Consider the following 27,945-nt stretch of genomic DNA (forward strand, 5'->3'; position numbering starts at 1 on the left):
ACCAGGGGTAGCAAACATGCTGTGCTCCTGATCTTATGGACTACAACACCTATCATCCTTGGTAATGCTGGTTGAAGCTGATGGAAGTTGTAGCCCAAAACATCTAAAGGGCGCCATGCTTGTTTCTCCTGGTGTGCATCATCCTTTCCCATCACTGTAATCGCCATATGTTTTTGGACTACAACTCCCACCAAGCACTGCCAATAAAAAGGGATGGTGGGAGTTGCTGTCTAAAACATCTGGGCGGCACCAGATTAGGATAGGCTGATATACACCAAGGGAATCAATGACTTTATCATACTACAGTGGGGGGGGGAGTATTTGATCCCCTGCTAAATTTGCCCGTTTGCCTTCTGATGAAGAAATGACCAGTCCATAATTTTAATGGTAGGTTTATTGTAGCTGTAAGAGACAGAATAACAACAGGAAAACCCCCCAGAAACCCAGAAGACAAAAGTCAGAAATTGACTTGCATTATAATGAGTGAAATAAGTATTTGATCCCCTATCAACCAGCCAGATGTCCAGGCTACCTGGTATCTTCGCCGTATGTAACGAGCTGAGATTAGAAGCACCTGCTGTAAGGGAGAGAGGTCTTACCTGTAATCCCAGCTCGTTACAGTACCTGTACAAAAAACACCTGTCAACAGAAGCAATCAAACCAGCATATTCCAAAGTAGCCACCATGACCAAGACCAAAGAGCTGTCCAAGGGTGTCTTGGACAAGACTGTAGGGACAAGACTGCAGACCTGCACAAGGCTGAACTAGGCTACAAGACTATTGCCAAGCAGCTTGGTGAGAAGGTGACAACAGTTGGTGCAATGATTCACAAACGGAAGAAACACAAAATAACTGTCAACCTACCAATAAAATTATGGACTGGTCATTTCTACGTCAGAGGGCAAATGGGCAAATTTAGCAAGGGATCAAATACTTTCCCCCCTCACTGTACTTCCAATTCTCTTTTTTAAAAAACTAAGGTTTTTCTTCCTCCTCAAAGGGTCATAGTCAAGGCTAAACTAGAACTGGAAATCCAGGTCCATGATGCACTACCTGAAATTGAATTTATATGCTGACTAAATTTGTAAGCATCTCATCAAGTTGAAACCCACACCACACACCAGGTTTCCCCCATGCTGTTGACAGATATTCTTGGTGGCAGTTTAAGAAGAAAGAGATAGAATGGTTGGAACCATTCCTTATGGCAACTGCTTGCTACAAGGAGTAGCTCCAGTCCCTGCATGTAGACTATTTACTTTCATTGCCCGGCTAGTTTTTGCAAGGCTCTCAGTCTGTATATGTGCACACATGTGTCTTTCCATAATACACACTGGGATCCTTTGTGAAGGCTAAACTTCCATTCCTTTGCAGAATATGACACTTTAGTCATTTTGCTTAACGTACATTTCCATAAGCAAAAAAGAAAAAAATAGTAGCAAACATTACATTTTTTTTCTTGAGAGGAAAATGCTGAAGCTCATCATCTGCTTGTGAATGTGCTCCTTTATGAATGGCAAGCTAACAAAAACAATTCTGCCTAACATAGAGAATAAACAATGACTTTAAAAGGCTGCATCTCTAATAGCACTTATCCTTCTTTCTCCCTGCAGTCGGGAATCAGTGTTGTTTTTGCAGCTCTCCTTTTATTTCTGTACCCCAAATTGCAGTGAATTCTCTCTTCTGTAGTAAGACAAGTTGCTATATTAGCATATAATACTGATGAACCGAGAAAGAATTCAGTTTCTCTTGTCTTTCTCACAGCATCTGTCTTCAAATACCAATAAACACTCAGCTGCTTTGGGGTGGGTGTATTCCTCAAGGTCTGCATTTAACACAGACTCAAACCTTATGTGGCCATCCTACTGGCCAAGATTCAATGGTTTCTCCTGCAGCAAACTCAAAAGCACAGATGTTTGTCCTTTAAAAAACCTGGTGCATATCCCTGGAAGCCCACGGCTTCCTGCCAAATGTTTTCAAATGTACTATTATTATTATATAATTTATTATCCAGTGATTACCTATGTGTCAAGGTGATTTACAAACATACCATGAAAAGCTAAAAATGGGTTTTAGAGGCAATAGTAAAGATAGCGTTAAGAACAATACAAAATGAATAAGCAGAGATTTTTACACGTAGCTGAAAAAACTTGTCAAAATAAAGATGTCTTCAATGATTTCTGGGAAGTACAAGTAGTGAGTGCCTTTTGTATGTCAGCAGGGATGCCGTCCCACAGAACAGAGGCAGCCACACCTAAAGCCCTGCTCTGAGTTACTGTATTTATGTGCCGCTGTTCACACATTATGCTGAACCAGCAGGGGGGACAAAACACTTGCCACATAAAGTGTGGACTTGACTCTCAGCACAGGGAAGGCATTTTTGAAGGAGTGCCCTATATAATCCCCACTCCAGGCCTCCTTGTGGCCTCTTCCAAGGCCCTGTTCCCATGGCAACCATCCAGGCCTAAGATTGGGCTGCAGGAAAACTTGGTGAAAATGCATCCCAATCAGGAAGAAGTAAGCGGAGAGCTATGGCTGGTAGAGATCAAGTACAGCCTGGCCCTGCTGTGGTGGCTGTATCACATATGGAGGTAGGCCTGTAGGGCTGCATTCCCAAGGCAATGGGGCCTTGGGAATGGACTCTTAGGCCTGGCAGGGAGACATTTGGGGATGGAGCGTTGGAATTCCATCCTGCAGGGCATACTTTCTTAACAAGCACCTTTCCTGTGGGGAAGGCATCTGCGAAGAAGCACCCTGCACAGAATTGAACCCTCCTTCTCTTGGTCGGGGGTGAGGGAGGCGCATTTCTTCCAACCATACATTTAATTAGCATCTTAGTTAAGCATTAGCCCAGGCAAGGGCCTTTTAACTAACCAGCCTGCTGTTCTAGGGGCAGCCAAGCCAACCATGTTACAGGTCTTGTCAGAAGGCTCTGGTTGACAGAAAGTTTTGGTTCTGTTTCATTCCTGGATGAGCCAACATCTTCCCATAGCTATTTTAGTAGAAGGCAACTTCAGCTAGCAGGGCTCACTTGGAGCTATCCAAGGTCCTGTTTTTTGTTAAGCGAAATTTTGACCATACTTTCCCAGCCTGTCCGGCTTTCACTTTCTACACCAGCCTCCCTCAACCTTGAGTCCCCATATGTTATTAAACCACAACTCCCATAATCCCTGACAACTGCCTATGCTGGTGAGGAATAATGGGAGTTGTAGTCCAATAACACAGGAACCCAAGTTTGAGAAAGGCTAAACTACACCTTACCTAATGAACCTGACATGGCCTACTGTGACTCAACCTTGCTTATCTCAACTGGGCATTATCTTTTTTTACTTGACTTCACCACACGCTACCTACTTTCCTTGTGAGCCTCAATAGCACACACAACGGGATAATCACCACCACCACAACAAAAAATTATTCTAAATTAAACTGGCTTTTCACTTTCATACAAAATACCCTCAACCTTTACACATCATACTGAAAACAACCTAAAAGGTGCATTTTACAAACTTATAAATCCTGTAAGATCAAGACCTCCAACCGTATCTAAAGACTAATAATAATAATAATAATAATAATAATAATATCAATCTCATACCTATTGGTGATGGCAGTGAACAGTATCAAAATGTTCCATTATTCTTAATTGTCTTTATAGAATAGACTCATCTTATTTTAAAAAAAAACAAAAACTCTGCAGGAATTTAACAAAACAGATTGGCATCTTTAAACACTACTCCTTTTAGTTACTGCAATCCGAGACAGACATTGACAAACTAGAAAGGATACAAAGGAGAATTGCAAAGATACTGAAGAACAATAGTTATGCAACTGTGTATAGTTGAAATCACACAAGTGAAATGTGTGTAAGACGCAATCACACAGTAGTTGTTCTTCAATCTCTTTTGTCTCGTGTGTTGATTGTACATTGCTTAAGATATGTCTGTTAGAAGCAGTATATAAACAAATCAATAGCCAGCCATAGACTGAACATGTCTATGATTGATTGATTGATTCATTGATTGGCAGCAATTAAAAATATGGAAAACTGGGGAAGTGGTATGGCAGGGGAACCAAAACTTTGCAGGATTATGCAATGGATTCCCCTGAAAGGTATTGTGGGTTCCTCTTATTGCTTTAAATTGGTTATTAGTTTTACACCATGAATTTATATATAGGAAGTCACCTTGGGAGGGGTTTAAATGTAAAAGGCAACCTACAAGCAAATAAATCTGTGACCGCATTCAGTCAAAACTGATACTGTATTCATTTCACAGACTGTACTAACTCCTGCAGTACCATATTCTTGTTAAATCCTGCCCTCCAGTATTGTTGCCATTTTTAATCTTGGTCTTTCTTGAACTTGATTCTGATTGCGCAGTGCTACAGAGGTTTTGTGTGCTGGCAGGGAGAGAAATAGAAACGAGAGCTTGTGTATCTGTCAAGAGAAAACATTTACAGAATGTTCAGGAAAAACTACACAACGCTTTTAGTAATGGAATTCAAATTCAAGCTCCCTGGTAAATAGAGGCTTCATAAACTCAGCAAGGATTGCCTAAACTTTGTTTAAAGCTATGTTGTTGGTTTTTTGAAATGTGGGGGAAATCACTGCTGTCATTTTGAGATATTCACATAAAAAGCAAGACACATGGGGGGGGGGAATCTACTTTTGATTTTTTGAGCTATTTCAGGGGCAGGGAACTTTCAGTCTGAGGACCAAAGCCTAAGCCTCTTATTCAGCCCCTTGGGATTCTCCCCAGTCTTAACTCTTCACCAGCACTGCTCCATGTCTTTTCCCTGGGTGGAATTTGAAGTCGCTCAATATGAAAGATTGTCACTTATTTCCCTCCCCTTTCTCTTTCCCAATTATTGTACCTGCAAGGGCATTTTTTTTTTATTCTTAATGTTTTTCTCCTTCCCCCCACCCCTCTTTGTTTGTCAATCTGAGTGAACACTTTTTTATTAAAAAAAAATCAAAGCAACACTCACAACTTGGGATGACACTGTAAGTAAATGAGTGTGGGACATGGAAAGGACAAGGGAAGGATTGATCCATTCATGGGAGGGGGGAACATGATGCAAATCATCCACTGACCACAGTGCAGCAGTTTGGGGTCATTTATTTCTCCCCTTATTGAATTATCCCCCAATTGGGAAAATCCAAATTCAGTGGAGAAAATGTGTGAAATTGCAGCTCTCCGCAGTGGGGGTCATGCCGATGATGCTCATTTAATGGGAACACAAGCAAACTTTGAATCCACAACATACTCCGGTGTGAACAAACCCTTGGTCTCCAGGCCCTTCCCCCCGTTTAGGCCCTCTCTTCTAGACACACTCTTGTTTGTCCACATCCATCTTAAATTACAGTGCACGGAAATGATACAACGTTCTTTAGAGATGAAATAATTATGTGAAACTGACTGTTTTTGCTTTGCAGGAATTCTCTTTTCCACAGTCTTACAATCGTTTCCCAACTTAGTATGCCATTGTTAGCGCCATGCTTGCAAACACTCTATTTGTACGGCCTCTAGAATTCCTGGATGAGTTCCTGCTTTTGATCCTCTGGATCCTTGAACTCTAGGTGATCCCAGGAGAAGTCTTGCTCCAAAAAAATCAACCTGACTGACTCTGGATGCCTAGCTCTGCATTTTCTTTTCCCTCACTGTTGCTAAAAGTAGAGTGTGTGCCATGAAGACTAGCTGAGATTGAAGGAAGTCTCTCCTGTTTACTTTATTTTTCACTTTACCCTAATGCTACTGATCCTTGCACAGACAAAGCATAAGGAAGTCTCTCTCTCTCTCTCTCTCTCTCTCTCTCTCTCTCTCTCTCTCTTTCCAGCTTTCCTACTCCCACCTCCCACTACACCTCCTCCTTTCCCCTCCCTGAAGCAATCCACTGTACATTACAGCCTCCGTGGCTGACAGCCATATCACTTCTCATCCGCACCCCTCCTTCCCTTCTCTGGAACAGCCTTCACAGTCAATTATTATACGACCACTTTGTTCTTCTCTCCCAATAAATCTCACTTCTTGGGAAAGCTCTGATCTTGTCTCTGTTGCTCCCCACCACTGTACAAGGGCACTCTGCTTCTCAGATTTCGACCCAAAGTTAATGCAGCCTGTGATCCTGTGTATTTAATTAAATGTGCTTAAGTTTATGGGCCTATTCTATGGATAGACATGAACACCTCCTCTGGCAACAGAGCCAGGATTGCAGAATAGAACCCGGGACATTTCCCCTAGCACATTTGGTCTAATTCCCCCCAGTCATTTCTATTCCAGAAGAGGCTAGTCTCTGAACACACAGAAGCAAACTGTGCATGCAATATACCTGTAAAGCACATTCAAAGCACATTATTTCCCTCAAAGTATTCTGGACACTGTAGTATACCCTTCATATAGATACAATTCCAGACCCTCCAAGTGTCCCTGTTTTCCAGGGATGTGTCTGATTTAGAGAAGCTGTCCTTGTTTCTGATTTGATCCTGGAATGTCCCTGCTTTCATTGGAGAAATGTTGGAGGTTATGGAGTTATTTGACTCCCGAGCCATCTGAAGGCAATCCTGTATAGGGAAGTTATTTTTAACGTTTAACGTTTCATTATGTTTTTATATATGTTGGAAGCTGCCCAGAGTGGCCGGGGCAACCTAGTAAGATGTGTGGGGTATAAATAGTGAAATTATCATTACAGAATGGGACGTCCTATTTTCAGCAGAGAAATGTTGGAGGGTATGTAATTCCAAGTACAGTGGTACCTCGGTTTACAAACGTAATCTGTTCCGGAAGTCCATTCTTAAACCAAAACCGTTCTTAAAATGAGGCGCGCTTTCCCCAATGAGGCCTCCCGCCGCCGGTGCCCTTCCAACGTTCAAACTCCATTCTTAGACCAAGGTAAAGTTCTCAAACCAAGACACTATTTCCGGTTTTGCGGAGTTTGTAAACCAAATGGTTCTTAAACCGGACTGTTCTTAAACTGAGGTACCACTGTACCTCTTAACAAACTACAGTGCCCAGAATTCTTTGAGGGAAACACTGTGCTTTGAATGTCCCTTAGGGCTTACCCAGCCTTAGTCTGCAGGTATGTACATATACCTGTGGCACATATACCAAACAAGCATACTAACAACACCATGACTATAATGCAGAAGTTCCAGCGGTGTTTCCTTAATTTTACTTCTCCACAAGCACACTTCTATACAAGTCTACTTGGAAGTAAACCTCACTAAATTCAGAGGGTATAAAGTAAACATCCTTACTGGGAACAAGCTCCATTCAATATGCCTAGGGTAAAGGACCGTTAGACGGTTAAGTCCAGTCAAAGGCGACTATGGGGTTGCGGTGCTCATCTCACCTTCAGGGAGCCGGCACTTGTCCACAGACAGCTTTCCAGGTCATGTGGCCAGCATCACTAAACCGCTTCTCATGCAACGGAACACCATGATGGTGACCAGAGCACACAGAAACACCGTTTAGCTTTTTGCTGCATTGGTACCTATTTATCTACTTGCACTAGCATACTTTCGAATTGGTAGGTTGGCAGGAGCTGGGACCAAGCAGCGGGAGCTCACCCCATTGCAGGGATTTGAACCACCAACCTTCAGTGGTTTAGACCACAGCACCACCCATGTCCTACCTTACCTTACCTTTACCTTGATATGCCTAGCATGACAGGTACAGCCTAGAGTACATTATTGTACCAAGAACCAAGGGGAAATCCTTCAGTGGACCTACAGAAGTCATCTGCTCAGAGAAGTCTACAATATGCTGTTTTGGAGTTGCTATGCAGCCATTATCTTTTTCTAACTGTTCACACTCTTCCACCTCAGGCAACAAAATGTTATGGGCCAGTCCTGTTGGCCAGAGGCAAAGGGAGGAAACAAAGGGAGGAACATGCTAAACATGTTGCTGAAATTGCTTGGAAAATTATATGCACAAACATACAAACATACATTCATGAGGGGTTTTATTTAAAAAAAACACTAAATAAAATTCAAAATTCTTAAATAAGAAAAAACAAAGCACAAAAAACAAATTTTATATAATTGGGTCAAATGGTCCAATTTAGCAAATATCAGAGAGGAGGAAATATTTTATTATAGCAGCCTCTTATGATGATAAATTCACAATAAATGATCATCTCCCTCCAGCCCATGGCATGGTAATAAATAAATAAATTCATTCTTTCCCCCTAGACATATTAAATCTTTTTTGTAAAGTTAGACAAAACAATTGGTTGTCATAATTATGTAATAACATGGTAATTTGTGGTAAACTCCACTAGAGGTCAGGAATAATCATCTTCACCGTTACACATACTGGAAGATGAAGGGTAAACGAATCTTGCTGAGAAAACGGCTTGTGGAAATCATAACTAGAAAAATGCATTTGAAACTTTGATATTACAGGTTCATAGTGCAGCAGGTCAATACAAATCAAGGCTATTTAAAGCAGCAACAAAGAAAAGAAAAAAAGGCCAGAATAGTTGGTTTTGTCTAAGGGAGATGGGTTTAGTTCAAGGAAATAAAGTGCTTCTATAATTCAGGTTTAATTTTAACCAAACTGTGTTTGTTTGTTTTTTGAAAAAAGGAACTTTTACTTTAAATACTCCACAGTGGTACCTCTGCTTAAGAACTTAATTCGTTCTGGAGGTCCATTCTTAACCTGAAACTGTTCTTAACCTGAAGCACCACTTTAGCTAATGGGGCCTCCCGCTGCTGCCGCACCGCCGGAGGACAATTTCTGTTCTCATCCTGAAGCAAAGTTCTTAACCCGAGGTACTTTTTCTGGGTTAGCAGAGTCTGTAACCTGAAGCGTCTATAACCTGAAGCATCTGTAACCCGAGGTACCACTGTATTTAGTTCAATTATTATTATTAGTAGTAGTATTATTAAAAAATCTCTCGTATTATTTTATTTCTGAAAAACCACAAAGTTTTATCTTCCATGTTCGATATATGCTTCCATCTGCAGAACTGGCACTATAACAAGTTCCATATAATGTTCATTTCTGCAGTTGCGACAAATCAATCTTTTGGTGTGGCAGCACCTATTTTCTGGAACTGACTTTACTGTACTGTGTTCGACACCTGTTAAAAGCTTCTATGTTTAGGCAAGCCTCCCCAGACACATGTTAAAAAAAATATATTTGTGGTTTGTTTGTTTTTTAAAAAACTTGGTTTTATATTGTGATGCTTTTCTTACATCTTTTAGCTTCTTAAAATCTGATGATTGTATCAGCAATTTCTTATGATTTTTTTCCCTCTTATGTAAAATGCTTAGAGGGCTTTTTTCTTTAAAAAGTGATATATATATATATATATATATATATGCAGGTTTTGGTATCTTCGGGTGTCTTCCCGTGTAAGAGTAGGGGTGTCTGGGCGACGTTTCGACGAGGTCTCACTCGTCATCTTCAGGCTGGTGCTTTCGGCTTCTTGTTACTGGAAGAACAAGAAGCCGAAAGCACCAGCCTGAAGATGACGAGTGAGACCTCGTCGAAACGTCGCCCAGACACCCCTACTCTTACACGGGAAGACACCCGAAGATACCAAAACCTGCATTCCTGTACCCGTGAAAATCTACGAAAGCATATATATATATATATATATATATATATAGTTGCAGGTTTTGGTGTCTTCGGGTGTCTTCCCGTGTAAGAGTCGGGGTGTCTGTGCGACGTTTCGACGAGGTCTCACTCGTCATCTTCAGGCTGGTGCTTTCGGCTTCTTGTTACTGGAACATATAGTTATACTGGAACATATATATATATAGTTAAATATATGCTTTTATATTGTTAAATATATACTTTTATATTGTTAAATAAATGCTTTTTTCTGGGAAGACACAGGAGTACGCATACCTTCAAACATTTTGTGAATCTAAGTTTAGCATCTTTGAGGGACAGTATTTCAATATGTGTAGGAAAATGAGAGTACCCCTAAACATTTTTTTTTGGGGGGGGGAAGCCCTGTCTAAGAGTAAAATACACTGTGCTGGAAGCGGCTGGGGAGCTAATATATTGCCAGCTCAGAAATTCTGAAACCATTGTTGCAATCTGAACTTCAAACCTATTTCAAACAATGCACTGTTATATCGCCCTGCAATAGCAGCCACTTCAGAAAAAGGGTGTACCAAACATGCAAAGGGAATTCCACACTGATTTCAAAACTAGCAAGAATTCTGAAGCAGGCATTAGACTGGAGTTAGAAGTTATGGCAGATGTGGGCTGGGGGCTGCTGCTGAAAACAGAAACCCACTCCCTTCCTTTTCCGTAACACCTAGTGATACTCAAGGTTTAACACCCTCATACTGTTACACTTAGGGACGCGGGTGGTGCTGTGGGTAAAAGCCTCAGCGCCTAGGACTTGCCAATCGAAAGGTCGGCGGTTCGAATCCCCGCAGCGGAGTACGCTCCCGTCGCTCGGTCCCAGCGCCTGCCAACCTAGCAGTTCGAAAGCACCCCCGGGTGCAAGTAGATAAATAGGGACCGCTTACTAGCGGGAAGGTAAACGGCGTTTCCGTGTGCTGCTCTGTTGCCGGTTCGCCAGAGCAGCTTCGTCACGCTGGCCACGTGACCCAGAAGTGTCTGCAGACAGCGCTGGCTCCCGGCCTCTAGAGTGAGATGAGCGCACAACCCTAGAGTCTGTCAAGACTGGCCCGTATGGGCAGGGGTACCTTTACCTTTACCTTACTGTTATACTTCCTTATCCACAAATGGTCACCAGTGAAGCAGATCAGCAGCAAGGTAACTTTGCAGTATGAGGGCATCCCATCACATTCTGAGCATCTTGCCTTTATGAGGGGAGGAGATATGGGGCTGCTGGTTTCAATCAAGAGCCATGTAACTGTAATATCTAGCCTTAATCTACAGCCTTCGTGTTTTATACAGACACATGCAGCCACACACTTAAAATCTCTGTTTTAGCTGCTCTGAGGTTAAATCTACACACATATAAAAAAGCCCTGAAAATGCTTTTTTTAAAATAAAAAATAAAAAAATTGAAAGATATATTGAATTTGGCATAGCTCACTTTTGCCATCTAATGGCACAATTGTGTACTGCACTTTATAACACATTCAAAACGTTTTATTTGCAGCTGTATAGCTGAGTCCTCATCAGTTTCATCAAAATTCACAAAGACCTTTGGGGCAGGCTGAGCACAATGTAAGGATGAACAACACCAGAACAACTTCCTTTCCTGAAAGCCCTTATATCCAGTTCCTGTCAACGAAAAAGATAATAAGTACAAGAGAAAGGGCAGGTCAAGAAAGTGGGTGTAAATAAACGTAGAAGGAGGAAGAGCTGAATTTCACAGGTTTCAAACTGAACAGCCAATTCTTGTGACTGCAGGCTTAGTTTTTCATTAAATAAAAATAAAAATCTTGGGCTCTTGATCAATATTGTAATCAGTGTATTATTGTGACTCTACAGATACAACTTCAGGGTTGCAAGTAGGACAGCTAAGCTTGTTTTCTCCTCTCCTTCCTTTTACTCTAAACAAAAGCTGTAAGCTTCTGCACAGCCAAGCTGTTTAAATCCGACCGACTTCCACAGGATTTAAGCAGCCTAAAGGTTGGGCTAGGCATCTGGAGGGAGATGAGAGAATACGAACTGGATATCCACCTAATACCTTGAAAAGTGGCAAAGGCAGGCATGATTTAGAAGGGTGAAGGGGCAAGCTGGCACCTTCATTATACAACTTTCGGTGCCAGATGGAAGCGTTGCTCTTCAACCAAGCCTTTAATAATAATAATAATTTTATTATTTGTACCCTCTCCATCTGACTCGGTTGCCCCAGCCACTCTGGGCAGCTTCCAGCATAAACAAAGGCATAATAAAACATTAAAAGCCAGCCTCTACAGTGCTGCCTTCAGATGTCTTCTAAAGGTTGTATAGTTACTTATTTCCTTGACATCCGATGGGAGGGTGTTCCACAGGGCGGGCGCCACTACCGAGAAGGCCCTCTGTCTGCTTCTCTGTTACCTTACTTCTCACAGTGAGGGAACTGCCAGAAGGCCCTTAGAGCTGGACCTCATTGTCTGGGCTGATTAACATCTTCTACCCCTTTTAAATGCACTTTTTATTTTTTGCGGAGGGGTAGGTTTACTGGTTTTTTGTGTTTTTTGTTCTTGCTTTTATCATGAATTTTGTCATTTAATATAAATTTTTTAATGTTGTGATACACAAATTTAATAAAAAATAATTAATTTAAAAAATCAGCAGAGGAAAGGTGTGTACTGCTTGACTCTACTAAGAATATGAGGTTCATGCTTGCTGTGGTTGAGAGAGAAATTGTTGGGGTATAAAGGGGAGAAGCATCATAGCTCAGTGGTGTACCTGCTGAAGGCCCCAAATTCAATCCCAGATATGACGCCAGGTAGGGTTTGTAAAGACTCGTGCCTTGTACCCTGAGAGCTGCTCCCAGTCAATGTAAATAAAACTGAGATAGATGGTCTGACTCAGTATAAGGCAGCTTCCTATATTCCTCTCACCTTCCCCTTCCCCCCTTTAAATTGTGCCCAACCTCTACTGGTTGGACTAGGACTACTAGCAGAGACTAGGAATGGGGGAGAGTTTTGGTTTGGTACCTATTTTAATGCAATCCTACATAATTTGCACTTCCTGAAACAATACACAAACCAAGATGCAGTTACTCTTCAGAATGTGCCCCCTTCCAAATCTTGCAATGCAATTCTCCAGCCAGATAATTGTATAAAAAGACATATATTAGGGGGAAATGTGCACTGAACTGCATATCCTAGTGAAAATAAGCATACAAAAATGAATTATGGTTAGAGAGCTTGCTTGCAAAAATGCGTATAGTAGACAAAACTGCATGCAAAATAATTCGCACTAAAATGCTGCAGAATTTTCACGAGGACTTTTCATTTTAAGGCAATCTGATGCCGAAATGTGGAGAACCAAATTAAAGACTGGGGAAATGCAAAAATGAGAGAAACCAAAGCTGTCAGATTTGCCTTAACCTTGAGGAAGACTGAAGTCCCAAATGCGGCATCAAGATTTATATCTTCCTAGTACCTTAAAGGATAAAACTTCACTGCAAGGCAAGTGATAAATCTCCCTGAAACTGACCCGGCCTAATTATATTTGTTTATTACACTGATTACTAGAAGACAACAATGAGCTGAACTTTTCTCATGCAACGCAGAGCCCACATCAAGGTAAGAAAACAAACACTACTAATGAATAATGAACATCGCTTCGCTTTGTATCTCAAAAAAGTACCTGTATGCCAGAGGCTTGGATGCTTCATTATCAATTTAGTTTTTCATTTAATGAAGTATTTATGAAATGCGCACAACTCAGATTTTAGATTTCTGACCACGCAAGCAGTATTACCGTAAGAAAAACAGTAAACGACAATGACTGTGTTTGCATGTAATGCTCAAAAAGGACAAGCGGCAATGTGGATTCCGCCAATGTGGATGTACTTCCCTCTTCCCCCTTTCGCTTCTATAGTCCATTAACCATGGTTGCTCACCACACAAAAACCTTACACAAAACTGTGGTTAATGTTAGTTATGATTTAGCACAGTGGCGCTGCTAGGAATGGATTTGGGGACCAAATTCTGCGACCTCTGGAGCTTCCACACTCAGAGAGAGGTGTCCAAAATTTCCTAGCTCTCATTTCTTCTTCTGGATTGAGCCAAGGTGGGGTGTCCAACTTTGCTGACAACCTCCCAAGTGAAACCATTGCTGTTTTTAAAACACCAGAAGGGAAATGCACTTTAAAATCCAAGTGACACTTTTATTGATAACTTGACAACAGATAACTTGGACGGTCAGCTGCTATTTTGATAATAGAGCTACAAATAAGTGTTGGGATACTGCCAGGGAGACGGAGGCATCAGGCAGGCCCCCAAGGCTAATCCAGTTGCAGGCAGTTCCAAGGGTGGAACAGGTGATACGGGGTATACTGTGTGCATGACATCTGTATGGTTGTTGCAGTTACACTGATGACTGCAACACAGAACATGAATTGGGGGAGGATGTTAGAATTCCTGATCTATGATTGCAGCCATGGGATTTTTGTCTATCACATGACGGTATATGTTTTGACTCCACAGAGTGGGAAGTGACGGAGACAGGATGTTTGTGTTACTGTGTTCCGTGAAGTGGGACTATTGTCCTTTGTTCTTTTTCTCTTTGCTGTCTGATGCTAAAGAGAGAGGGAGCCATGTTGCAGTGCTCCATGTGTAAATAAAGTAGATTAGCCAAAATGCTGAGTTGCTGAGGTCTGCCACTCGCATGATATGCAAACTCAGCAGATCCCTAAGTGTGCCGGTGTCGGTTGGCATCGGTCACTGTGATGTTTGGGCTATAGAAAGCTTATGAAGCTCCCGAGCGATCGACCAGGAGGGAGGGAACATGCCAGTAGGGCATGTGTCTCTGCCAGGGTCCTACTGGAGTGTAGGCTGAACTCCTGACAATAAGTGGAAAGGGAACTATAGTATGCGGCTACAGAGCACAATTGCTTTCCCACTCCCTTCAGGCTCCATTTTTAAATCATCAACAGGCCTGGCCAGCTCTCCCAGCCCTGGAGGAGCGCATGGCTGCCAAACAAAGCAGGCAGTGTAGCATCAGGGGAGAAATCATGGTAACAGCTGGGGGTGACCTCTAAATCCAAGGATTTGCCTAGTTTAGGGAAACCAACAGACCTCAAATTGCGGTTAATGATTCTGGCTAGTTTTCCTAAACCATAGTTAACCCTAACCACAGTTGTCAAATAACCAGTAACTACGGTTAGTTGAAAACTGAAGACAAAGCTTTCAGGCTCCTTGGAGGCATGCAGGACAAGGGGAAGGGTGAACACATGAGCTTATGCTTAAAAAGGCTAAACTGTGGTTTAGCATTACGTGTCAACCAGGCTATAGCCATAAGGAATCGAACCCTCAAAGGATAACCTCAAATTTCTTCCATTCCTTTCCCCCATCCAAAGCTTTATGTGGGTACAAAGATCTTCATTGAATAAAGCCAACATGGTTGTAGGGCAGGGTTGCACTGAGGTCTGAGATTCACATTTTGTGCAGCAGTACTACTTGGGTATTTTCTGAAGAATACAGGAAGAGCCGCCCCTGCTGGATTGGGTCAAAGGCCCATCTAGTCAAGCAAAGTGTTGTCACAATGACCAAGCAGATGCCGATGGGAAGCTCGCAAGCAAGACCTGAGTGCAATAGCACTCTTCGCACTTGTGATCCCCAGCAACTGGTATTCTTAGAAGAACACTTTATTTGTGCAGATACAGTTTGCTGGTATGCAGCAAACATGGCTCCTGCGTATACAACTGATTGGCTTTGGGAAGTATGTCGTGGGATGAAGTATTGAGGCTCTATCTGAACTTGCTAGACATGGAGACAACCTGTAACCACAACACAGGAACATAGGACTTTGACTTATACCAAGTCAGATGACTGCGCTATCTTGCTCTGTATAGTCCACACTGACTGGCAGTGACTCTCTGGGGTTTCAGACAGGGTTGTTTTCCAACCAGACCTGGAGATTAGACCTGGTTCTTCTACATGCAAACCAGATGCTGTGTCACTGAGCTATAGCCCTTCCATAGAGTTGGGGGGGGGGGGGTTATCTGAAAAAAATACAAGAGCTTTTCAACTCCAGCTTGGCTTAACTGGAAACAGGTGTGAATTTAGGCAGAGGGAAAACAATTACAGTGGTACCTTGGGTTAAGTACTTAATTTGTTCCAGAGGTCCGTTCTTAACCTGAAACTGTTCTTAACCTGAAGTACCACTTTAATGGGGCCTCCTGCTGCTGCCGTGCCACCAAAGCACGATTTCTGTTCTCATCCTGAAGCAAAGTTCTTAACCCGAGGTACTATTTCTGAGTTAGCAGAGTGTAACCTGAAGCGTCTGTAACCTGAAGGGTATATAACCCGAGGTACCACTGTAAAGCAAGTAAAATGCCTATATCTATCATCTAATCATCTGTCTATCTATCTATCATCTATCTATCTATCATCTATCTATCTATCTATCATCTATCTATCATCTATCTATATCATCTATCTATCTATCTATCTATCATCTATCTATCATCATCTATCTATATCATCTACCATCTATCTATCTATATCTATCTATCATCTATCGTATCTATCTATCTTTAATGTATAGCCCGACTTCCAAGCAGTCCCCACGATGGCATTTCCTCCAAATGTTTTCTACGGGACCACCTCCTCCTTGTTTGCATTGATATTCAGCCAGCAGCTATTCATCACCCAGCCTCAGAGCAAGCCGTTGGGAAGCAGAGAGGTGGGGGGGGTGAGCTGAAAGACTGTGCCATCTGGAAGCGAGGGAGAAAGCAGCGTCACCATCATACCGCTGAAACTGCAGCCTCCTGCAGTGCCCCCACACATATGTGAGATGAGGGGAAGTATGCAGAAGGACTTCATGCACAACTGGAATTGGAGGGCAGGAGATCAATCGCTCAGCGGTGTTAGCCAATTAGTGTCGCGCCTTCTGCTCTTGTCCAGAATTGCAGCCTCGGCCATTTTTCATAGTCAGAGAAGCAGTTACTAGGTCAAGGAGTCTTGCTCCTTTATGAAAGAATGCGAGCAACAAGCAGAACTGGTAGGGAAGGGGGAAACAATGTGTGTGTCCTTGTGTCCTGTTCCCTTTCATTGTTTTATTAAAACAGAGGCAAATTAGAAGTAGGAATCTCAGGTGTCAACCTGAACCTTCTTTCTGCTCCTTACAGTGCTCTAACAGGAAGAGGGTCTGCAGTTGTGGCTCCTTCCTTCTGCCGCTCTAAATTTAGGGATGGGGTACCAAGGGCCACATTCCCTTCTGGCCAACCTTCTGAGGGCCAAATGCCAGTACAGTGGTACCTCAGGTTACAGACGCTTCAGGTTACAGACGCTTCAGGTTACAGACTCTGCTAACCCAGAAATAGTACCTCAGGTTAAGAACTTTGCTTCAGGAAGAGAACAGAAATTGCATGGCGGCAGCGCAAGGACCCATTAGCTAAAGTGGTACCTCAGGTTAAGAACAATTTCAGGTTAAGAACGGGCCTCCAGAACGAATTAAATTCTTAACCCAAGGTACCACTGTAGTGGGTGGGACCAGAAAGAAAAGTAGGCGGGTAAAGAAATGTAAATTTTAGCTTTGCACAGTAGTTTCTGCACACAGTCACACACCCCATCACCCATCCGGGGAAACAAGAAGCATTGTCAAGAGTTCAAGCACACCTTCCAGCCAAGGCAAAAACATCTAAGGAAGCGGGGCTGAGGAAGGGCATGGCCTGAAGACAAGAAACTAGCTTGGAGAAATTTCTGAGTCCCCATCGCAGCCTTAACAGTTCCTTCCCCTTCTCTCCCATCTCTCAACCTGTGTGAATGAGAAGTGGGGGCCCAGGGGAGAAGGTGGCCTAAGTCATTGCAAATGATGCAGTGGGTGGATCCTTTCATCCTACCTGAGAGCTACCAAAAGGACCAGCACGATCACCAAAGTGAAAGCCAGCAGCCCTATTTGCAAGGAATGTGTCAAGGGCAAGCTTGCTACAACCTGTGGCCCACCAAACCCAAAATGGCCCTCTCGCCGACCTTTCCATGCTAGCCTGGTTGTTCCTTTATTTATTTTATTTTACCATATATCTACAAGATAACACATGAACATACAAACAATAACAGAACCAAACTGTTACGAAAATTGCAGGGGGGGCACATCTTTAAAGTTGTTAACTGTTACAAATATTATGCCTGAATGTATCCTTTCGATTTGACAGCTCAGGGAATATACCTAGCTTTATGATTCATATAAAATCAAAACCTTTGCCAAGTTCCTCCATTCCAACACCATTTTGCCCTTGGAAAAGGAACTCTTTCCCCTGCCACCTCCCCAAGCTTGAAGACATGTATACACTCCAGGAAATGCCCAGAGGTGGCAATTGCTGGGCTCATTGTTCTCCAAGGAAAGCCAAATCTCATCACTTAGCCACTGGGTGTTGGGGGTCTTAACCAACATACCAAGATTATCACTAGCCATAGTGAAGGGTTATGACTGTACTTGGCTTTTGGGTTTCTGTTGAAAATGAAGGATAAGACAAGTAGTGTTTACTGAAACAGATTTACAAGCTCATGCCAATTCCAACATCCCTAACAGAACAAATTGTATCACATTGGAAAGTAGCAAAAGTAGAGGGGATAAAGCTCTTCATAAATGATGATATCCAATTTGATTCCCCCCCCCATAGTGTATTTATTTTGCTAGTGTGTCCAACTGTGCAAAATAAATTGATTTAGAGTGTTTTACACATGAGAGAAGGTAAGGAGGCAATTTCCTAAACTTCCACAACATTCCCATCTTTCCTGGGAGATTCTTGGTTAAAAAACAACAGTACAAAATAAATAACCACGAAGTTTTCCAAACAGGCAATATAAAAGCTGTTGGTAGAAGGCTGCATATCCAGCAGGAGAGAAAGTCCCAAGTTGTCATAGCAGCATCAACCCACACTAAACAGTGGCGAAAAAAGGGAGCCTATTGTTAATAAAACAATATGCGAACATATTTAAAAGCTAGAAGATACCCTGGAGATAATTAACATGGGCATAATGGTGTGAGACATAACATTGGCTACTCCTCTCAGTTAAGAGAGCCGAATGCACAGAACTGAACGTGAGTAAAATTGGATATTTGTGTACTTTTCTCTCCCACCCATCCACCAAGGAGGTCAGGGCTGCTTTCCTGAGTTTTCACCATTTCATCTCCTCACAAACACCATGAGAAATGCTAGGGTAGCAGGTGGTGGCCCAAAACCTGCATCCCTCCAAATGTTGTTTGCTATGCAGGTGAGGAACATCTGGAGGACTATGCATTCTCCATCTGTGTCCTACAAGTTTCAGATGTCTGACCCTGAACTCCCAAGTCCTTGTCCAAAACGCTACTCATTACAGTGGCTACCATTGTCCATTGTTCTCCATTGTTCAATCCCAGCCTCCAACAGCCTAAAGGCCATGCTTACACTGCTGTTGTTTAGGAGATCAGAAGCACCATATTCCCAACCCACAGTACCCATGCAAGGTCACCTCGTAAGGTCACTATTGGATCCTAACACAGCGTGCAATGTTTCTTGACTCAACAGTTATTGAACTTATGGAATTAGCCAATGTAAGATGTAGTGCTGGTCACTAGTCTAAATGGTTTTTTCTGGTTTAGATGATCAAGGGGGTGAAGCAACCTCCCCGCATGAGGAAAGGTTACAACAGATGCCTTAATGATTATCTGTATCTTAAAACCTAGAGACACTCACATAGCTAGGGGTCAGTCCCATTGAACTCAGTGAGTAGCCATGCATTGGATCGTGGGAGGCGGGTTATTGGCTTGTTTTTGTTTTTATAATGTATTTATGTATTATGTATTTTGTTTTCGATTTTTATGTTGTGAACTACGCTGTGATCTTCAAATGAAGGGTGGCATTCAAATGTAATAATTACCGTATTTTTCCGTCTATAACAAGGGTGTCAAACTCAAATTCATCGGGGGCCGCATCAGCAGTTTGGTCCCCCTCAAAGGGCCGGTTGTATCTGTAGGTCCGTTGGATCTGTCACATCACAGGGTGGCATGCGCTCAATATAAAAACAAGTGGAGGTTTCCTGAATGCATGTAAAGTGGAGGTTTCCTGCCGCTAGAGGGCAGACGTTCTCTGGCTTGTAGGCTGCCGCGCATGCGCTGAAGAGGCGGCTTTCTTGTGTAAAAAAAAAAAAAGCGAGAATAAAAGGTGAAGGACGGCGGCAGCTACACGGGCCACATGACGAGGTCTGGCGGGCCGGATTCGGCCCGCGGGCCTTGTGTTTGACACCTGTGGTCTATAACATGCCCCCATGTATAAGACACCCCCTATTTTGGGGGACTCAGATTTAAGAAAATGGGGGAGATGTATTCATGTATAAGATGCCCCCTAATTTTTGACATGATTTTTAGGGGGGGGGACTAGTCTTATACATGGAAAAATACAGTAATAATAATGATAATGGGTTTCAAATTAATTTGACTGGCCTTACATATTTACATATTTGGGTAACGATTTATGTCCTGTCTTTGGAGGTTTGGAACAGGGAGTGGAATACTGCCATGGTTGCAGTGGTGCAACAGGTGGACCTGAGTTTGCAACAGGGATTACAGAAGACATACCAATGGGATCCAACAGAAAAGCAGACTTAATTTTACTTAAAATTATTTTACATAAAAAAATCTTTATATTGTGAATTACCCTGTTAACTTCAGATGAAGGGCATTATGCAAATATAATTAATAATAAACTTCAATTGGGGGAGCAAGGGAGAGATGATTGATCTCAGCTGGGAGGGGAATTCACAGAATTGGACTCACCACACATGACTCCTGGTAGATATGAGGCAGGTGTATTTCTAGTAAAGACAAAAATCTGAAACTTTACCGGCACTGAAATTGCAGCAAAAGTGCTGAAATGCATGCCAGTAACTGTTTGAAAGCAGAAACTATTTTTAAGTAGCTTTTATATAAGTTTTCAGTCTTTCTTTTTTTAAAAAAAACAAACCAATCAGAGAATACACTATGGGAAATAACCAAAGAGTATTTCTCTTCCTTATGCTTTTGGTATTTCTCTCCCTCCCATCTTAATTCTTAATATTTCTAGTTGGCATACACCCAAGAATTTGTGAAAAGACTTTGGGCCACAAAAGAATGTGTGACACAGCCTGCTTTGTGTGAGATCTGACTCATTTCTTATTTGTACTTGATCTCAGGAAAAGGAAAATGTTTCCACTGTAGAATTATTCCTGAAATAATCAGCAGAGAAAGCTGTTGAGTGTAAGGGAAACAGTTTGACAAGATAAACACGGTTGCAGCGGCACAGGTAGTCTTGTATAAAGGGCATTTTGAGAGCTAGACTATTTAGTTTTTGCTATGTTGTTACTCGTTACACTTGATTTTAACTCATTTTAATGAGGCGCTCAATATTGCTTCCGTTTCGCTCCCTACCCAGAACTGTGTCAGCATGCCTGGAATTTTTCTCCTTGCCTGCTTTCCATCAGTTATTTCCTAATTGATTCAAATGTACAACTCGCAACCTACAAACCTAAATAAAGTACATATGAGAGTCCCTGACATGTGATCGTGCTCTTCTGGCTGCTGAAAAAGACCCAAAGATGTCAACATCAGTGTTGTCAAATTGCCCTCCCAAGGCCTATTTTTCACTCATGTGGAAGACTTAGATTGTGGCTGGGACTCCACATAAAACCAGGCCAGCAGAAACTAGGGAAAGCAGCATGAAATTAGCTTTCCCCCCCACCCTTATTCTCTGCTACTCCAGTGCCAACATTAATGGGGAAGCTGGAGGAAAATTCCATTTGATAGGTTAAAACATGCCCTTGCTTAATCTGGGGACAAACGCAATCTGACAGTGGATGCATTTCTCAGATCGGTCCTTGGGTATTTTGGTTAATTATTTTAGTCCATCTGAAGAACAAATGAACCTAGGTGGAATGCTAAGTACGTCCAAAACGGTAAGAGTGTTGCATTTGCCTGGAACTATCCCAGACCCGCCCCACACTCTGAAACACTTCATAATAATAATAATAATAATAATAATAATAATAATAATAATAATATATTTATGATTTTCAGTTATATACATTTCAATCGCTTTACAGTCATTTTAACATTTTAACTCTGAAACACTTCTTAGAGCTGTTGCCATGGCTGGTGGGTCCCAGTTTATCTGCAGACATGAGGGGTAGTCACTGTTGTGTCCACCAGGTATCATGGACTACAACTCCCATCGGCCCAGCCAGCTTGGCCAATGGTCAGGAATTATGGGAATTGTATTCCAAAACATATATAGAAGGCATCCCTCATCTAGAGCAGACCTGTACACAATCTGGGACCACAAGGTTCATTTACTCCAACCCTCTGCAATCATTTTGCTCAACACAGGGCTCAAACCCATGACGCTGAGATTAAGAGTCTCGTGCTCTACCAACTGAGCTATCCCAGCTTCTTGTGCCCATCCCTGGCCTAAACAGGTTGAACTCTACCCTTCTCACGGGCTGCAATGCCAAACAAAACACTCTAATGTGCCGATACAGGAGGGGTGAGGCAGGTCCCCATGATCTGTTCTCCGCCCCCTCCAAAATCCCTTGTTTCAAACACCTGCACATGGTAAAGAAAACAGAGGCATTTCATACTTTTAAAGGTAAAGCTAAAGGGAACCCTGACCATTAGGTCCAGTCATGGCCGACTCTGGGGTTGCGGTGCTCATCACGCTTTATTGGCCAAGGGAGCCAGTGTGGCCAGCATGACTAAGCCGCTTCTGGCGAACGGAAATGGCGTTTACCTTCCCGCCAGAGTGGTACCTATTTATCTACTTGCAATTTGATGTGCTTGCAAACTGCTAGGTAGGCAGGAGCTGGGACCAAGCAACGGGAGCTCACCCCGTCGCGGGGATTCAAACCGCCAACCTTCTGATTGGCAGGACCTAGGCTCTGTGGTTTAACCCACAGCGCCACCCGCGTCTTCATACTTTTAAGAAATGCAAAACTGACCAGTGGCGTAGTGTTGGTTGCTGTGTCCTGGGGCGAGTGGGTGCATGTGCCAGGAGGGTAGCAGCCCAACCCTCACTGCTTGCCCCCATAAGAGCAAAATAGGGCTGCACTGAGCCAGCTGCCCACCCGAGCAATGGGCAGCCCAGCCAGCCAACTGAGAGAGGAGCATTGGTCCAGGCTGTGCTGGGGGGCGCTGTGTTCACGCCCCCCCATTGTGCACCCGAGGCCACGGCTCCCCTGGCACCTCCCATAGTACATCCCTGACACTGACCCATGAGGCATGTGTGTTAAGGCAGAGCAAATTTAAATAAACTAGAAAGAACAAGATACAGTAGTTGCTCAAGAAGCAGCCGAGGCATCACAGAACGAGGCTGTCTACTTTACTTACGGCCAAATATGTCGCTGCATATATACTCAGAGCTGCCTCTTTGGAAGGAAATGTTTTTCTGGCTTTCATGATAAGATCTGGGTTTCCAGAGCAAGCCTCTGCACCACTGATGAACTGTGTAAATTGCTGGCATCCAAGAGCAGTGTAGTTGGGTTTGCAAAGTGCAATAAAATGTGGCGCAAGATTCCCAGTCACCACTTGTCCGGCATTTACAAAGATGTCCGTTGCAAAAAGTCCAAATGCATAAATGCCTGGAGAAAAGGAAGAGGAAAAGGAAGAGTTCATAATCTGGAATGCTGACCAAACGTTACTTCAAACAGCAATGGCAATTTCTCCATTAAAATACCATCCAGAATGCATGAGCAATAGCGATGCTAATATATAGTTTGGGTATTTAGGATGGTTTGGAGGTCATCCTCTGAGCGTGTGAACACTACATTGTCATCAGCATACTGAAGCTCTATGATGGAAGTTACAGTAACCTTACCCGAAACAAAATAAAAAAATTCCTTCCAGTAGCACCTTAGAGACCAACTAAGTTTGTTATTGGTATGAGCTTTCGTGTGCATGCACACTTCATCTTCTTGCATGCACACGAAAGCTCATACCAATAACAAACTTAGTTGGTCTCTAAGGTGCTACTGGAAGGAATTTTTTTATTTTGTTTCAACTACAGCAGACCAGCACGGCTACCTACCTGTAACTGGTAACCTTACTCAGCCTGCTCAGATTGAAGAGCTTTCCATATGTTTGATATATGATTTCTACTCCAGTGGGGAGTTTCCCTTCGACAAAGTGTAGGATCATGGCAATGAAAATAATGAATAGAGTTGGGGCAATAACACAACCCTGTTTAACACCTGAGCCCACTGTGAATGGTTCACTTTGAGAGACATTGTTATCTGTGATGGTTGCTGTCATATTATCATGGAGGAGCCGAATGATGTTTACAAATTTATCTGGGCAGCCAATTTTCAGAAGGACAGTCCACAGGGCATTACGATTTACAATGTTGAAAGCCTTAGTCGGGTCAATAATCACTGACAACTGGGAAAAACTGGCCTGCGAGCACTCCAGTTGGAGAACAGCCTTTACCGAAGGTGTCATGGGCTTTGAAGATGCTCAAACTCAGGACGCAAGGGAGAAACGTGCTAAGAGGAAGGGACGCTTGGCAAATCCACACTGTGATCAACTCCTGCCCAGAAACCAATGTCCCCACCGTGGAAGGATGTGTGGATCCAGAATTGGCCTCCACAGTCACTTATGGAATCATTGTTAAAACCGTGTTTATGGAGGACAATCTTGCTCGGTTACGAGTGATCGCCAAAGAAGAAAGAAGATATAGTTTGGGTATTGTTGGAAGTATTGTATATTTGCATTGTCCTAGCTAGTTAGAGGCACAGCAATCCAAGAGAGAACTTTGTTTTTTGTGGGTTTTTTTAGCAAGGCAAAGAAAGCTTGGGGAAATAGATGAAATGGGGGAAATGTTGGTAATCATTTCCCTTAGAGGAAGCAGGTCCATCATTAGGTGCATTTTTGTCCTTCCTCCCACCAAACGTTAGCAAAACTGAGGAATGTTTATTTTGAATCTTTTATTATCAAAGCTGCATGTATTAGGCCCTGGGTCTTTATTGTTCATCAAGTACAGATGTATTCATCTCATTACTGAAAAGAAAAAGCAGGTGTGTTATCATGTGACGAATTCTTTCAGGGGGGTTTCATCAAGTTCCTTAGAAACCGGTCTGGGAATACCAAGTTGAAAATCACTGCCTCTCTTTTAAAATATTCTGAAAAGGTTTTCAGGAACAACAAAAAAAACATTCTCACAGATGCCTCAAAATTACACTTTTTGTAGGGATTCCTTTTCACTGTTGCATATTTTTATGTTTTGGGATTTATAGGACTATGGTGTGCAGCATCCTATTTTTATTTATTTATTTGCTTCCTTGTAGTTCTCAAGATGAATATTAACGTGAGGGGGAAGTATTACCATAGGTCATTCTTCACCAGGTTGTTGCTCTCCAGAGATTTTGGGTGACTGGTGGGAGTTGTAGTCCAAAACATCTGGTGAGTAACAGGTTGGCAAAAACCACCATTTAGGGAAAGTTTTCCCAAACCAGGGTACCCAGCTGTTTTTTGAACTACAGTTCCCATCATCCCTGACCACTGGTCCTGCTAGCTAGGGATGATGGGAGTTGTAGTCCAAAAACTGGAGACCCAAGTTTGGAAAACCCTGATCTAGGGTGAAGACTGGCATTGTCTTTGCTTTACATCACTCTAGTGGGCATCTCAAGAGAACAGGACAAATCTGCAAGTAAGGCTGACCATGTCTTTGTACATGGTGCTCACTAATAATAATGTAAAAAGGTAAAGAGACCCCTGACCATTAGGTCCAGTCATGACCAACTCTGGGGTTGCAGCACTCATCTCACTTTACTGGCCAAGGGAGCCAGCATACAGCTTCTGGGTCATGTGGCCAGCATGACTAAGCCGCTTCTGGCAAACCAGAGCAGTGCACGGAAACGCTGTTTACCTTCCCGCTGGAGTGGCACCTATTTATCTACTTGCACTTGATGTGCTTTCGAACTGCTAGGTTGACAGGAGCAGGGACCGAGCAACGGGAGCTCACCCCGTCACAGGGATTCGAACCGCCGACCTTCTGATCAGCAAGTCCTAGGCTCAGTGGTTTAACCCACAGCACCACCCACGTCCCATCAATAATAATGTAAGAGTCATGAAATTCTAGGTTGTCTGATGTAACAAAGTAAGAAGTTTTTGAAGACTAGTCTGGTGTAGACGATTTAGCAACAGAATTTCATCCTGAAAGGGCACGAAAACCTCAAAGGAAGCAGCAGAGAACCTCTGACCTGCAAGCCTAATTCATCCCACCAGGCCTCCTTATTTGGCCCACAATATTGTTTTGGTGAAGCCACAGTCACCTGCCCTGCACTGGGCATCATATACATGTGAGGCAGGTGAAAAACCAACTGGACTAAATGGGGTTTGCAGGCACCGCTGACTGGCATCAGCTGCAAAACCCTATACACAGTACTTTGCAAGCATTGAGAATCCACTGATCATCAGGGCTTTGAAAGTGCTGCGTCAGGGCGCATGCCTTTAAACAAAAATGGATGATTGACAGTTAGACAGCCTGTGTGACACATGAAGATCTGGAAAGAATGCATGATAGTCTTACCAAGAAATCTGACAGTCCTGCGCACCAGTGGGTTTATATAGCAACAGTCTCCAGTTAATATTGTTTTTTCTTGGTTTTCAAAATCCCGCGTGGCCATCTGTAAGCAAAACACTGCAGTTTCTCCAACGATGATCTTGAAGGGGGAGAACAAAGAAGAAAAGGACTTCAGTAAATATGCTTAAAAGTGTGTGCAAACAGTCCCTAAAGAAGCCAGTGTCTAACCGAGTGAGGTGCTGAGTATACTGATGTTGGGGGAGGAGGGAGGCTGTAGATTGTCATCTGTTCCCTTATTACGCCAGAGCAGGGATAGTCAACCTGGCACCCACCAGCCCTAACCACCATGGAACATAGGAAACTGCATTATACTAAGTGAAGATATTGTTCCCAGCTCAGTTTTGTCTTCAGTGACTGGCCAGGTATTAAAACCAATGACCTGCCCTTCTCTACAGGCAGACTTTATATGACCAAACAAACTCATGGTGGACACACTGCTACTAAATATGAGTTTATTTGGCAACACTCATGATTATTTGTTATGATTTGTATAAATATGAACCTTGTATTCCACTATGGAATAAACTTTAGGCTACTCGTTTATTTAAAGCTTTCTATGATTATGTATTATAATTATTATGCTATCATGTATTTTTTTAAAAATTCCTCTTTCTAGATTTTTATTGAGCATTTAAGACAAATATTTTCAGGTGCAACCTGTGAGGTAGAAACGGGGATCAGAAGAAATGATGGGTGATAGCTTGGAATTTTTTCACTGCAGGTTTTTTATATTCTTGTTAAAGAAGCCAGGCAGTTTTAGCATACAACTTTAGAAGTCTTGGAAGTAAATTAATTCTGGATTCTTATGGAACACACAAACACACACCAGTCCTACAATCCTTATAAACAGGGCTTCGTCTCTCACATATCTATGATATCCTCTGCCTTCAATCCTTGAGTAAATATGAATTTCACCTTGAATGTGAATTAATCAGAACAATGACAACAACAAAGAGAGCTCTTTATATCCAATCCTAAAACAGCATTTTAAGTGTTGTTTACTCAAGTGTTGAGTGAAAGCCTTGACAGCATGTGTATTTCAGAGGTAATCTTCTTCTCCTTCCATCTCCCCACAGCAACTGTAAAGAACACAATGGATTTGGCACCGTATGTAGACACTTCATTTCCAGTGCAACTTTAACTGAGTCCAGAAGCAGATAAATGGCCAAGGCAGCGGGTGCAAGTTCAGAAGAATCTGCTCCAATTTGCTGTTCATGCCTGAGGAAATCTGACAGAAGTATTCTCTGGGAAAACTCCAGCCAGCTTTACCTCAGAACTCTCAAACTCTTGGGGAATGGGGCTCATTATTATTTTTTGACTTAATTATTTGCTCACTACAAAGCAACTTACAGAAACTTACAGCCAAAAGAATTTACATAGAAACAAAGAGAAGCCATTGCAGTAAAACCATTTACAGTGACCCATAAACTTGTCATGACTAAAGTCTTTGAGGGCAAAAACTGGAAAGCACTAGAAGATTCTGGAAGATTCTAGAAGGTTCATTTCTGATGCAAATATTGTTTTGACTATCTCAAGGTCACACTGAGTCAGGAGAGATAAGTTCCTGCACTCAGCAAGCTGCTCTCTCGCTCTCTCTTACTTTCGTTTGTACTTCATGTGTCTGACGTTTTTTCTGAAGTTTTTTGTAACAAGCCTTTGCCTTTTAGTAAAAGTTTTTCCCCCCTTTTGGACCTTTGACTCTGCATGGTGTTTGTTTGTTTGTTTGTTTGTTTGTTGATTGGTTGCAAGACGCTATCC

The 27,945-nt window shown here is 42.6% G+C and overlaps 1 protein-coding gene and 1 long non-coding RNA gene across 2 annotated transcripts in view; one reads left to right on the forward strand and one right to left on the reverse strand.

Annotated features, from left to right (window-relative positions):
* Positions 1-27,945, reverse strand: part of PLPPR5 (phospholipid phosphatase related 5) — a 91,445-nt gene that overhangs the window by 22,841 nt on the left and 40,659 nt on the right. The window contains exons 2-3 of the mRNA XM_082227986.1: positions 26,134-26,266; positions 22,938-23,188 (exon numbers count right to left, since the gene is read on the reverse strand). Coding sequence (XP_082084112.1) covers positions 22,938-23,188; positions 26,134-26,266 — 384 coding nt within the window. The remainder of the gene's footprint in view (positions 1-22,937; positions 23,189-26,133; positions 26,267-27,945) is intronic.
* Positions 2,146-27,842, forward strand: LOC309535217. The gene is made up of 3 exons (XR_014221127.1): positions 2,146-2,596; positions 13,127-13,177; positions 27,264-27,842. It is a non-coding gene; the product is annotated as an uncharacterized lncRNA (long non-coding RNA).

This window comes from Podarcis vaucheri, assembly GCF_965113315.1.
Source record: "Podarcis vaucheri genome assembly, chromosome: 6".
NCBI lineage: Eukaryota > Metazoa > Chordata > Lepidosauria > Squamata > Lacertidae > Podarcis > Podarcis vaucheri.